Raw genomic sequence first — 13209 nt, 5'->3', positions numbered from 1 at the left:
CTGAGGTACAAAGACGGGCTTCCTCTGTGGTATATGTGGGGAGAGCTGGTTCTGCCTGCCTTCCTCCGCTCAAGCCAATCTCACTGGGACTCAAGCTGTGTTCTAAATCCAAGGAAGCAGACAAGGCCGACTGATAGAGGTGCCTGAAGACACTCACAGGGTCCCCTTCCATAGCAGAACTTTCCAGAGAGCATCTCATGCCAGCTACCCCCAGAGTACCAGCTTTGTGGTTCTCATTAACAAGCCCTGGTCCTTCATCCTTGCTCCAAATCACAAAGAGCACAGCTGAACCCACTGCTGCCAGTAGAGCCCAGCCTTCCTCTTCTCAGCTACTTGTGACACACTCCTTCTGGAGATGAGTGGCTTGCTGGCCAGTAATTCAAGGGTTTCGGCCCTTCCGGAGGATTCTAGAAAAATGTTCTAGAACTGCTCTGCAGAAGCACAGGGTCAAGCTCCTCCCTGGAGGCCTCTAGCGGCTCTCACTATCCTTCCTCAGCCTGCCTTCTGCTTGCTAGTCACATTGATTTTTTGGCTAGTGGGGTCGAGGAGCTCGGTCTCCCCATAAATACATCTCCTTCTGACTTGGCTCCTCCCAGTTTGTTCCCATGAAACTCAAGATAACCTTCAAAAATTAAGCTCCACACTGCCTGGGGGAAGTCTCATAGCCGGGCCTTGCCTTCTTAGCTTAGCTAGGACCTCCAGCTAGCAGCTCTGCCCCACTCTGCCTCGCTTGGTTCTACTGTGTCAACAGAGCTTTTGGTTGCTTATTCTGAGCTGCCCCTGCTAACTATCCCTGATCCTCATATCGCCACGGTTCCTAGTACTCAATGGGGCCAACATTGGCAGACAGTGTTTCCCACCTACACCGAGAGCACGCCTGGGCAGATATCATGCAATTTAATTTTTTCCCTCACTAAGAGCTATTCCATATGGAGCTGAGAACGATTTGATCTTTAAAGCTCTGAAGAATTTTTACATAAACTTATCAGTCATAGAAAACGCTTTGTCAGACAAAGCCATTTATTTTTAGTTTGAGCAGAATAATCCCCTGTGGTACGACCCGACTCACCCCGCCATTCTCATCACCAAGATCCCACCCGCATCCCCAAAGAACTCTTAGTCTGCAGCATGCAGAATTCAGAAGTCCTGAGTTGTCCACTATGGTGGATGGAAGATTGGAGGGTCAGACAGAGTGCCCTCCCCTGAGAATTCAAGGAAAGAGATGGAGGAGTTGAGTGTCGAAGGCTAAGATAAGAAGGTTAGGATAAGACAGCCCAGAGAAGCTAGAACCTCAGACTTCCTGACACCAACTGTGTTGCTCCCAACCCCCATCACCAACAGCCCCTTGCACTTAGAATCTCACTGTGACTAACAAACAGTGAGATGTTTGTCGTGCCACAAAGTATGTCCAACACATACAAGAAAGATGATGGGCTGCCTTCTTATCTCCATAGAACAGACCACTCACATCCATTGTCCCCCACAAAAGGTCAGCCACTCAAGGATAGAGGGAGCTCTCCTTCATCTCTAACGCCACAAGAGATGGTGTGATCATGGGAAACACTCCCCTCCCCAAGTTCTCTGATCCCTGTAGCACTCCAAGCCTGGTACATTGCCTAGGAACTTAGAGACATCTTGCCCATCCCACAATAGCATCGTGTCGCGGTGATGACAAGAGTGAGGAGGAATGTCTTGGTCTGACCTCCATGGGCCATGCTCAGCCATCTCTACCTTGCATTGAAGGGTCATCATTGATGGTTACACTATGTCAAAGAAGGTCTACAAAGATCAAGAGCTGTACCCTACATTAGATGTGGGGACCTAGATAGTCACCTTTCTAGGGACAAGAGAAACCACCCCAAATGGAATTGTGGACACCCACTGTAGGTTTACAAGGACAGGACCTTAGTTCCAGATCCAGCCTGCCTCACCAGGGAGCCCCCTCAGTGGCCACCCTGCTCACTTACACACACAGCCTGGCTTCTTAGCCGACCACTGGTTATTCTTTTGGCACGTGATTGATTTCTGCCCCACCAGCTCAAAGGCAGGCTGGCATTCAAACTCGAGCGTGTCACCATGGCGAAAGCGAGAGCCTTCTCTCTGGCCATAGGCAGGTATGCCAGGGTCTCCACAACTGCCCTGTTCGATCTCTGAAAGACAAGAAGACAGAAAACAAGAGACAGAGAAGGTGACGTTACATCTGTCCTGACAACACGTGTTCCCCACTGTGTGCTCTGTTGCTATCCTACAATGAGTTAGAACATGGGATTCATAAATTCTGTAGGACAGTGTCCCTAGGACAATAGGGCCTTCAGTTATCGTACGCCCATGACTCTCTGTTCACATGCTATATCTCAGAGACTTGGATATCTTCGTCCATGAAAGATGGGTGTTAGAGTCTTGCATGTGAAATCTCCCTCACAGGCTCATGTGTTTGAGCACTCGGGAGTCCCCATCTGGTAGCACTGTTTTGAGAGGTCGTGAAGCTTCTGGGCCAGTAACCTGGTTAACAGAAGTGGGTTGCTGAGAGAGAGCCTTGAGGGATATCTGCTTCTGGTTCTACTTGGCCTGAGCTCTTAGCCTCTTGCTGTGTCAGAGATGTGGGCAAGCCATGTCTCAAGCCCCATTGCCATGGTCGGAGCCCCAGCAAGGTGGGCACTGTCCCCCTGATATAATAAAACAAAACAAACCTTTCAGTCTTTAATTCTATTCTGCATTAGACCTGTTCCAGGAGCTAATAAGTCCCAAAGTTTGCTGACATCCTGCCTGGGTTGCACGTTGCATCTGACTTGTGAACACTGCTGGAGAGATTTGAAGAATGGCCCATCCGCCCGTGTTGTGAGCGCAGACAAGCCCTGTGCTGCCTTGCCCTCCTTGCAAGCCAGGGTAAATGGGAATCAATACTGGCTACCTTCTGACACAGAAGCCTTTCAAAAAACTTTTTGGTAGATTCAATTTGAAACAGTAATGGATAAAAAAAACCAAACGACCCATTAAGTACACTTGAAGTTTGAGTCAGCCTTGGGGGGTGGGGGATGAGACAGCACAGCCTGGTGGATCTCAGCAGCTTAGGGCCCCCCACCCTACTCCCCACGAGTCAGCAAGGACCCAGGTGCTTCAGGCAAGGAGTCTGTCCTGGCTGCAACTTTAGGGGTTCTTGAGTTACCCTTTGCCCAGCTCTGTGCTATGAGAGGGAGAGAGGGGGCTGGGGTTGGAGGAGGAGCTCCCTCTAAGGGGGAAGATGGCCTACAAGGAGACAGGAAGTCATTGAGAAAATGTCTGGTGGTGAAAGAAGACTAAGAGAGGCCTGTGGTTTGGGAGAGCAGGTTGTAGATTCTCTGAGAGGGAAGTGTTGGTAGCTTTCCAGGACTCTCAGGCAGAAGGATGTCATTACGAGTGGTCAGGAGCCAAGGTCTCCAGAAGTCACTGTGTGATTCTGATAAAGCTTTCTTGCTAGGAGCTGAACTGTTTTTCTGAACTGACCACACAGGCTCACTCACTGATGCGTAGGCTCCTGATGGTCACGTTCACACTCTCCCCCCAAGTCTCTTGCTCTCTGCTGAGAGCAGCCAGGACAAAGCACTCTGTGTGAGGACCTCATTCCAAGTTGTGTGTTCCAAGTCAAGCATTAGGGATCCTAGAATGTAGGGGTCAGCATGACCATGTGCAAGCACCAAGCAATCTCCAGTACAAATCAGCTCTCGTATGTGTGCACGCATGCTCGTGCACACGCACACGCACACAAACACACTGGCTGAACTTACATATTCAGGTTCCTTTGCAGATGGCTTTGTGTATGCTAAGGGACAGGGATGGGGCCACACCAAATCATCCAAGGAAGGGGTTGCTTTAGATTCTAGAACTCCAGTCATTTAAAGGACAGGAAGAAAGGCCCCATGTGACAAAGGGATCTGAAGAAATAAACATCAGAACCCACCTTCTGCCAGTGTCCCCAAACATGTTCTCTGGGATGCAAGAACTGTCAGGGCAATGGTAGTAAACATTGCCTGGCATGGGAAGACAGAGCCCATATTTAAGGTTCCCTAGTGAGGCCCCGCCATACAAAATATAAGAGTAGGGCGCATCTGCCTGAGTGACTGCCTTCAGCTTGTCTGAGGCTCTGACTGGCTCAAGAGGGCATGCGTTTTGGGATGGGGATGGTCTTCTCAGCCCCCACTCTGTAGTCAATTCTCTTTCCACATAACCACACCTGGCTAATTTCTCCCTATCAGCAAGGAAAGAGCAGGCATATAGTAAGTGCCTGCTGTGTGATGGGGCCTATGCCAGACACTGGAGATAGAAATAGTTTGTCAACTTGGAACATCCAGAGGAGGAAACATGGTCTATGACATGGGGTCTCAGCTGAAGACAGGATGCTGAGAGCAAGGCACACAAAGTGTTTAGTGCCTCCAGGACTCCGTAAGACAAATTCTTTTCATTATAATTATTCTGTTGACAGCTCAATCGTAACATGTTATAGTGTCTCTTTAAGAAGATCATAATTAACATATGTACCATTTAAAACCAATGCTGATGCCAGCCTTGTACTTGGACGGCTTTCCTCCCCTCTTACCCTCATCCTGTCATCTCAGCTTGTCTTCAACTAAAACACAGCTTTTTATTTAAAGCCATGACTTTTTTTATGTTAATCTTCATTTTAAAAATATTGTCTTAAATGCTATTTATCTTAAAAGTTGAGTTGGGGCCCCACTCTCAAATCATGTGCCTAGAGTCAGCATCTTGCCCACCTCATGGAATCCCAGCCCTGGGCCGGAGAACGCTTCTTTGAGAAGTTACGCTTTGTGCTGAGGCCTAAGACCACAGAGGAGACAGTGGTAAAAGGCTTGGCGGTGGCTCCTGGGGTGAAGGGAAGAAACCAAGTCCCAGATGCAGGATTGTACAGTGGTCTGTAGGTTGTCCGTGAACAACCTGCAGAGTCAGTGCTACCACAACCACCTTTCATTTATGGAATTAGCAGTCTGCACACTGACTCCAGCCCCTGGCCACTGTGAGCACGTTATAGATTAACTCATGTCGCCCTTACAGAATCTCTAATAGAAGGTACTATTTCCTCCCCATTTTACAGGAGGGGGAACCAGCACAAAGACACACGGCACAGACTACAAAAGGTCACAGAGCTCAGAAGTGGTGGATCTGATTCCCACAGGCAGGGTGCTGGCTTCAGGTATCACCGCTTCTCATGCTCCTGCCTACTGAAAGGTGGATAGGGACGAGGCTGGGAACTGCTCTGATGGGCAAGACCAGCCCATGTAACAGGTAAGACAAGGGCCTTCTCAATATATGAACAAGACTGGACTTTAGATACTCAGTAATGGAAGCTGATAAAGGACCCTACTTTACTTGGGAGGACACACTTGTATGTGTGGGGCTCACTCTGGCTCCTGTCTAGGGAATGATCTAAGAGTAGCTGGCTAGAGGCTAGGAGAGCATTCATATTTGTTCACTTAATAAATATTGGGACTGTCAGTTTAGTGTGGGTGGTAGAAAATACAGTTCGGACCAGGGTGGATAGATGCTCTGCTTCTGTGGAGCCTCTGTTGCTGGGAGATGTTCTGATGGTATCATACACTGGGTCTAGGCAGAGGGAATGGAGAGAACCAGGAAGATGTGAGGACTCTGAAGAAGCCACCAGCTGTCCCAAAGAATAAGGATGTAGGCGTAAGGGAGGGGCCAAGGTCTACCATACCTGTAGTTTTGGCCTGACCACAAGGGCGTACTCAGACAAGAACTCAGGAAGCAGGAGACCGCATGAAGGTTCACAAAGGCATGCTGTGTTTTGAGGAATTTCCACTATGGAACAGTTACCTAGATCAAGTGTAGGGCAGAAGTACAGAATTTGAAAATGTAACTTGTGCATGAGCCAGAAGTATGAGACCAACCAAGCAAGGTGAGAAGAGATGTCGCTTTGGGGGAGCAGTAGTAGAGTAGAATCTCCCAAGGCAAGTTGGGAGGATGTCACAGAGCTTGGAGGAAGATGAGCTAAGGAGATCAATAGACAGGGAAATTAAGAGTGGGGCTGAAAGCAAAGGACTAAAGAGTGACCATTGTGGATGCTGTGAGGACCAGTATCATGAGATACCATGTGCCCAGTGGGAAGGGAAGATGGCACAATAGAAAGAGCAGAGAACTTTCAAAGAAAGCATTTTTTTTTTTTTTTTTTTTTTTTAGCAGAGAGGAAAAAGATCAGGTCATAACTCTTAGGTAGCCACCTTTGGATGGTGGTTAGGATATTCTAAAGATGGAATGAGCTTGGCCATAGTTTAATTTCTGGGAAGAATGAGAGGGAGGCAGGGGATGTTGATGGAGACCGAATGGCTCAGAGGCTATGGAGAGCAGGGAAGGGCAGCGGGAGGCTCCAGAGGGAGAAGCAGCAGAAACCCTGTGGATACTGGTCGGCTGGCCTTAGTGACCAGGGCAGAGACTTGTCACTGACAGGTGTGAATGAGGACAGTGTAGCAATGAGTTTTCAGGTGGAGCAGGAGGTCAAGGTCTTTGTCAAAAGTGAGGTAATTGTCATGGGAAGCAAGACTGGATACTGACAAGTCCTTTTAAAGCTTTTAAAGCTGTCTCTCTAGAGAACAGGAGACTGAAGCTCAGTGGACAGCCATGGACCTGTTATCTGGCAGCACTGCCTGCCTTGCTCACGTAGACCCGAAAGGGGTGGTGGACCTGACTGTGCGTTAGCCATGTAACCAGTGAAGCAAAGGAGCTGACACTTCTGGCACAGCAGTGGCTGAGAGGTAGCCAGGGTTACAACCTCCACCCCACCTTGCCACATCTTCTTGGGCTTTTTGATTTCTGATACTAAAATGGAATCCCATTTTGTGACAAGGGTACGGGGTAAGGATGGAAAGGATGAGGGTGAGAGCTAAGGGCGGAGATAGTGAGTCCAAGGGAAAGATAACCATGGGAACAAGGCTGGCTGATAAGAGAAAGTGCCAACAGACGAAATGCCCCAGAGCAGGTGGCATGGCCCTGGAGACCAGCAGAGATGGAGAATGGATCCATACCTGAGATGAAGTGAGAAGACTGAGGTATGAGAGACAAGGAGGTGGCAAAACATGGGGTAAGCAGAGAACAGGGGGCAGTGATGAGGAGGAAGCAGGGGGCTGAAGGGTGTGTGGCGCCCAAGGAGAAGAGCACACAGCGTAGAGGAAAATGGACCTCAGGCGCCTCCTCCAATGTGAGGGAAGGAGCTGTTAGCCCTGAGGAGGAGGGGGAGGGGAAGGGGAAGGAGGAGGGGGAGGAGGGGGAGGGGGAGGAGGGGGAGGGGGAGGAGGGGGAGGAGGGGGAGGAGGGGGAGGGGGAGGAGGGGGAGGAGGGGGAGGAGGATGTTGATGGTGCCCACCTCAAGGAAGACAGGTCCAAAGAAGCATTTACAAAGGGCCAGGTAGCGAAGATGAGCTGTCTGAAGAGCTCAGACCTGGAGGTGGGTTGATGAGGAATGAGGGTAGGGTTGAGAATTGGGGAGCTATTTCTAAGGGAGAGGAGCGGGGGGGGGGGCTGATTTCTGTCCTGGGTCTTCTCCCCAAGCCCATCACAGAACTGGAGGCATAGAAACAAACGGAGGCTCTGCCTGCTGTTAGAGGCTTCCTGTGAGCCTCTGCCTGGAGTAAAGACCCCTCCTGGCCAAACACCTACCATCTCTGATGTCGGCACCCAGGATTATAAATAGATCAATGCAATTTTGACTTGGAGAAAAGAAGTCAGCCTTTCAGCTCCCCATCATTTGATTTAACCCAATTTCACTTTGTAAGTGTATACCCACCCTGATCCTTTGGCCCACTGAGAGCAAGACAGGGGGCCTCAGATGTCTGCGTGTGAGGTGTCTTTGCACACCGTGGGGGAGGGGACTGGCCTTGTTGTCTTTGCTTCCCTCCTGTTTGCTTGTTTTAGCCCTGTCATCTGTGCTAGACTCTCAGGTTTTACCCCGTCTTTCATGGGCTTTTCAATTTCAGACACTAAATTGGAATCCTCTTTTATGACAATGTCTGCACGGAAGGGATGGGATCGTGTGTTCTCTCTGTATTCTGAGGCCTTTGATGTGCTCTGGGAAGGGAAACCACTTGGAGGGAGCCGGGGTGGCAGGTCGGGGGCCCAACCTGGACTGCTCTCTGCTGCCCGTCCAGATAGCGTTGCTGTGTCTGCTCTTTGTGGGGCCTCAACCCAAGCTAGAACTTTCTCTCCTGCTTTTCATATGGTCACCCCAGGTCACCTCCTCCAAGACACTTGCCTCAGCCTCACCTTAGATGTCACCTGCCCACTTTTTCTCTCAACCTGCTGCTCTTTCCCTTCATGGCGCCAAATATCCCTCGTAGCTTGTCTTCTATGTATTCTGCTGGTTAATGTCCTGGACGCTGGGGACATTACTGTGGGAAAGGGGACCACCAATAATCCCCACCTGGCATCTACCACCGTCTTGGGCATCAGGGATAAGCTAAGCCCTCAATGTGACAACCTTCTTTGTACCAGCTCCATGGTCTCCTTGCTTCTTGTTGGCCCACCCCGGAGGAAAAGCTTTATGGAAGCAGACCAGGATTGCTCGGGCATCGTGGATCTCTGCTAGAGCACAGCCGATGTTTGGTGCAATGCACAAGGTAGACCAGGTGTTTACTGTGCCAAATGCCCGGCTGAGTGAGCACTGAAGATCCAGAGCTGCCTGACCTCTGAGCCCTGTCTAGGAGAACTCAGTCAGGGATGTGTTGGGGAGGCTTCGTGGAGACTCTTCCCTCCCCTCACTCCAGCAGGACCTTTCTCAGCTGCTCTTCTGAACAACCTGACACCCTGTTTCCCCAATTCTTCTGTCTTAACTCAGGCTTCATAGTATCCCAACTGGGATGGCAGCTGGTGGCTCTCTACCACTCTGCTCTACACCATATTCTTTGATATGGTACAAGATCATTAAAAACTTACTATTAAGCCGGGCGTGGTGGCGCACGCCTTTAATCCCAGCACTCGGGAGGCAGAGGCAGGCAGATTTCTGAGTTCGAGGCCAGCCTGGTCTACAAAGTGAGTTCCAGGACAGCCAAGGCTACACAGAGAAACCCTGTCTTGAAAAACCAAAACCAAAGAACAACGACAACAAAACCTTACTATTAGGTCATACTGTCTCTTGCTCAGTTTTCTCACAGCTTCCTAAAGTCTTCAGGTTAAAGCTCTGCCTCCTTCTTAGGTCGAGCTTTTGTCTCCCCCTTCCCCACGGTCTCATCTTTGGCCAGCACCCACCTTGGAGTTGGTGTATCAGGAAGCAGAGTGGCCTGTTGGGAGGTGACGTGATGTAATGATGGCTGTGAGACCACAGCATACTCAACCTGAATCCTGGTTTTGATACTATGTAGTAGGCCTGGATCACATTGTTATTATATATAAAAAAAATCGGTGTGTTCGTGTGTGTTTGTGTGGGGATGTGCATGGCATGGAACATGGTGTGAAGTCTCAGGACAAGCCTGGGTTTTGGTCCTTGCCTCCCAACTTGTTTGAAACAGTTTCTTTGTCTCTTCTATGTGTCAGACTTGCGGACCTGTGAGCTTCCAGAAATTCTTTTGTTTATGCCTCCTATCTTGCCAGAGAGATGCTTGGATCACAGACAAGTGCTGCTGTGTCCAGCTTTGTGTGGGTTCTGGGATCTGAACTCGGGTCCTAATGCTTGCCCGGCAAGAGCTTTATCCACTGAACCATCTAACTCCCCAGACCACACTGCCAGTCCTTTCTGACCTTTAGATTTTGTTTTGCATAAAATGGAAATTGTAATAACAGCTCTACTGACCAGTCACTCTGAGGACTAAACAAGCTTATGTGTGTATAAGTTGACGGCCAAGATGCCTGGAACGTGGCACAGATCCAGCAACGAGGTGGCACTTCCTCATTGTTATCATGGTCTCTTGTTTGCAGAGCCCTGCCAGCTTGCCCACGCAGGAACTGGGCACCGGCTGTCTGCTCTTTCTAAAATGAACACCCCCTGCTTGTCTGTCAGACAGAGTCATCTTCCAGTGTCAGTCCAAGTACATCCAATCTGGGCCTCCTTAGACTCATTAGGCCAACGCAGGAGCTCCTTTTGTGCCCTGTTGCCACGGTGATCTACACTCCGGGTGTTGTATTTGGCTCTAATCAATATTTAACGTCTTAGATATCCAGGTAGCATTTCTGAAATGCAGGTATCTCACTTATGATGGGGCCAGGGCCCAGAGGAGTGTCATTAAGTACCAGAAAGAGGAGTTTGGGGGAACTAGGTAACATGTAAGGTTATTCTGAAAATAGCAGGTGAGAAGCTGAGCTGGCTAGGCACCTAGCATTGGGCGAGACCAGGGCCAATGAGTCCCTAAAGGGAGTGGAGCTGTTTCTGCTCAGTCATTGCCTTTGGTTTCATTAGAAGCCTGGACCAATGCTGCCTCTCTCAGGAAGTGCTCCTGTGCCCTTCTTCAGTTAGGTGCCAGAAAAGGGGACATGAGCCTTGCCCTCAGAGGCAGTCTTGGCACCTTCTTGCTACTCACTATCAAAACTGATTCTGGTAGTTTAATGTTTAGAAATGTCTTGTGCGTGTGTTGTCTCTGTGTGTGTACATCTTCACATGTATGTTTGTGGGCATGCTTGTGTGTAATCCTGTGCATGAACACATGTGCAACTGTGCATGTATGAACACCCTTGTGTGTAGTCCAGAGTTTGATATCGGTGTCTTCCTGATATGATCTATATTATTTTCTGAGACAGGGTCTCTCACTGAACTCAGTCTTGACTGGTTCAGTAAAGCTAGCTCGTTGGCAGGGAGTCACCTGTCTCTGCTTCCTCATTGTCAGGACTATAGATGAGCTACTGTGCCCAGCTTTTACATGGTTCTGGGTATCCAAGCTAAGATGCCCATGACTTCAGGGTAGCACTTGCCTAGTGAGCCATCTCCCCAGTCTCCCACCCCCTCAACAAGCCATCTTTCCCAGCCAACATGTCCCTTCTCGCAGGCGAGTCTGACATCCCCTCCTCTGTGTCCTTCAAAGTAGTCTGAGTTTCTGACATCAGGTCCCCTAAGCACTTCCATTCATTTCCCCGGTGCCCTCAAGTAAGGTCATAGGCCACTCTGTTTGATTCCCCATCTTCTAACACTTACCCCATGCTTGTGAAAACAGTCTACAAAGTGGGTGAGGGCAGAGACAGCCTCGGTGTCCTGAATGGTGTCTCTAATACATCATAAGACCTCAGGGGCATGAGTCAACAGATGATCTCATTTCTGTCACGAGTCCCTGGGCATCCTTCCTGAATGATCCTCCCTGCTCTTCACCTCCATCCTCAGGATCAAGATGCGGGGGGTGGGGTGGGGGTGGGGCGGCTACTTGCTCCTCCCCTGGGTCAACCTCCCAGATTGAGCATCAAGCTGCCAGATCCTAGGCTCCAGTCAGGAAGCAAAGAGACATCCAGAGTGATGTGAAAACTTGTTAGCAAGTTGTGTGTAATTTTATAATGTTTCTGGTAAGTGCTAATTGCCTGTTCCTTAAATATTTCTGGTTCTACTGGGAAGCGAAGCAATCGCAACTGTGAATGGGTTTCCCACAGCTGGCGCCCCCATGGAGGGAGACTGTGTTTTGAGGCTCGGAGGGCTCTGATATTCCCGAGCCTCCTCCTCTACCCAAGCTGGAAGGATGACAAACAGATTAGGAAAAAAAAAATGTTCCAGTTTTTCCACTAGAGCTTAAGCTTTTAACAATGGAGGGGAAAATTTCTTCTTTTTCTTCTGGTGTATATAAATGCTCAAGTAGTGTGTGTGTGTGTGTGTGTGTATGTGTGTGTGTGTGTGTGTGTGTGTGTGTGTGTGTGTGTGTTGTTCCTCAGGCCGCTGTGCACCTTTTCAAGGCAGGATCTTTCTCCTTCACTTGGACTGATTTTGCTAGGCTTCCTGACCAGTATGCCCTGGGGATCCACCCCTTTTTTCTCCCCCAGCTTTTGGATTATGACTGTGCCCCACCATGCCCAGCTCTTTCATGTAGGCTCTGGGGGAACCCAAACCTTGGTCCTCATGTTTGCGCAGCAACTGTTTCTCCAGCCCTGGGGTAGGGAGGAACTCCTAACATGGGGAGGCTACAGGGCTGCCTGCCTGCCCCAGAGTAGCACCCCTGCCCTAAGGGATGAAGCAAAGGAGCCAGCTATGTCCAGAGGGCTCAGTAGAAGTGATAGATGTTGCCGCTGTACTCAGATGTCTGATGTCACCCCATAGGGCATCCGTATAAGGCTATTCTCTCATGCCTAGACTAAGATATTATCTATGTGGCATGGGATTTCTCTGAAGCTTGAACCAGGAGGCTAGCATGTAGGCAGATGTAATAAACATGGACAGTTTGAGCAGTGATGTAGGGTGGAAGCGCCACAGGCCCAAGGAGGAAGGAGGAGAGAGCAGATTTCAATCTACTGGTTCTTAAATGCCAGGTCCACGCTGGGTGCTTCAGGGTACCAAGTCTTTGAGAGCCCTAGCAATCCTACCAGTTACCCATGCCTCTCCATGGACAAGAGAACTCAGGTTCACCAATGAAGGGACTGGCTCATCCCAGGGGCCATGGAAGAATCTCACTGTAACCTGGGTTTGGTTTGCCTAACCCAGAAGCCCAAGGGACAAGGAGAATGCCTGATGCTTGGTACCTGTGCACCGTGTGGTAAGGGGGAAGAAGAGGAAACCAGAAGGTTCAAGGAGGGTATCCGAATGTGCCTGGGTAAAGTCATCAGAACTGAAGTCTTCAAAGCTTTTCTGAGCGCGTGTTCTAGATGAGGCCTTGTAAGGGACGGGGAGAAGCGGCGACCTCTGCCTTGAGTGGACTCCCAGGAGCCAGACTGTGGATTAGGGATGTTTATGAAGAGTTCACATGCTGTGTGCAAGACGTCCTACTGAAGTCAACGAGAAGCCGGGAAGCTGTCACTAAAGGCTGGCTTTTGTTTTTTGTTTTTTGGTTTTTTTTTTGTTTTTTGTTTTTTGTTTTTTGTTTTCCCTCAAGTAGGAGAACACTATGCCAGACTTGGAGTCTGGAAGATCACCATGTGCCATGTGGCAGATGGGGAGGGAAGAGTGCTGGGTGGGAGGCCTGTGCCATCAGAGAGTCAGTAACAGAGGAAGATGGAGGGCTGGATCATGGCGGTGAGAGGGGGGATGCAGTCAAGGGAGAACTGCAGGAATCTGGAAACTGAGGAGACTGAGGCGAGGTCTGGTGATGCTGA

General features: G+C 49.7%; 1 protein-coding gene across 6 annotated transcripts in view; it reads right to left on the bottom strand.

Moving 5' to 3' along the window:
• The window catches only part of Csmd2 (CUB and Sushi multiple domains 2), a 581156-nt gene that overhangs the window by 226996 nt on the left and 340951 nt on the right, over window positions 1–13209 (bottom strand). For 5 of the 6 annotated variants that reach the window (XR_001784158.2, XR_001784159.2, XR_867884.3 and 2 more), the window contains one exon: window positions 1968–2150. The exons of the other annotated variant lie outside the window; for it this stretch is intronic. Coding sequence is in view for 2 of the 5 variants with exons in the window: in XM_011240560.3 (XP_011238862.1) it covers window positions 1968–2150 (183 nt within the window). In the remaining 3 variants the exon portion in view is untranslated. The remainder of the gene's footprint in view (window positions 1–1967; window positions 2151–13209) is intronic. 6 annotated transcript variants of the gene reach the window in all.

The sequence above is a fragment of the Mus musculus genome, chromosome 4 (assembly GCF_000001635.26).
Source record: "Mus musculus strain C57BL/6J chromosome 4, GRCm38.p6 C57BL/6J".
Taxonomy (NCBI): Eukaryota; Metazoa; Chordata; class Mammalia; order Rodentia; family Muridae; genus Mus; species Mus musculus.
The sequence above is the reverse complement of the archived record's forward strand: the minus strand, read 5'-3'. Positions and strand labels throughout refer to the sequence as shown.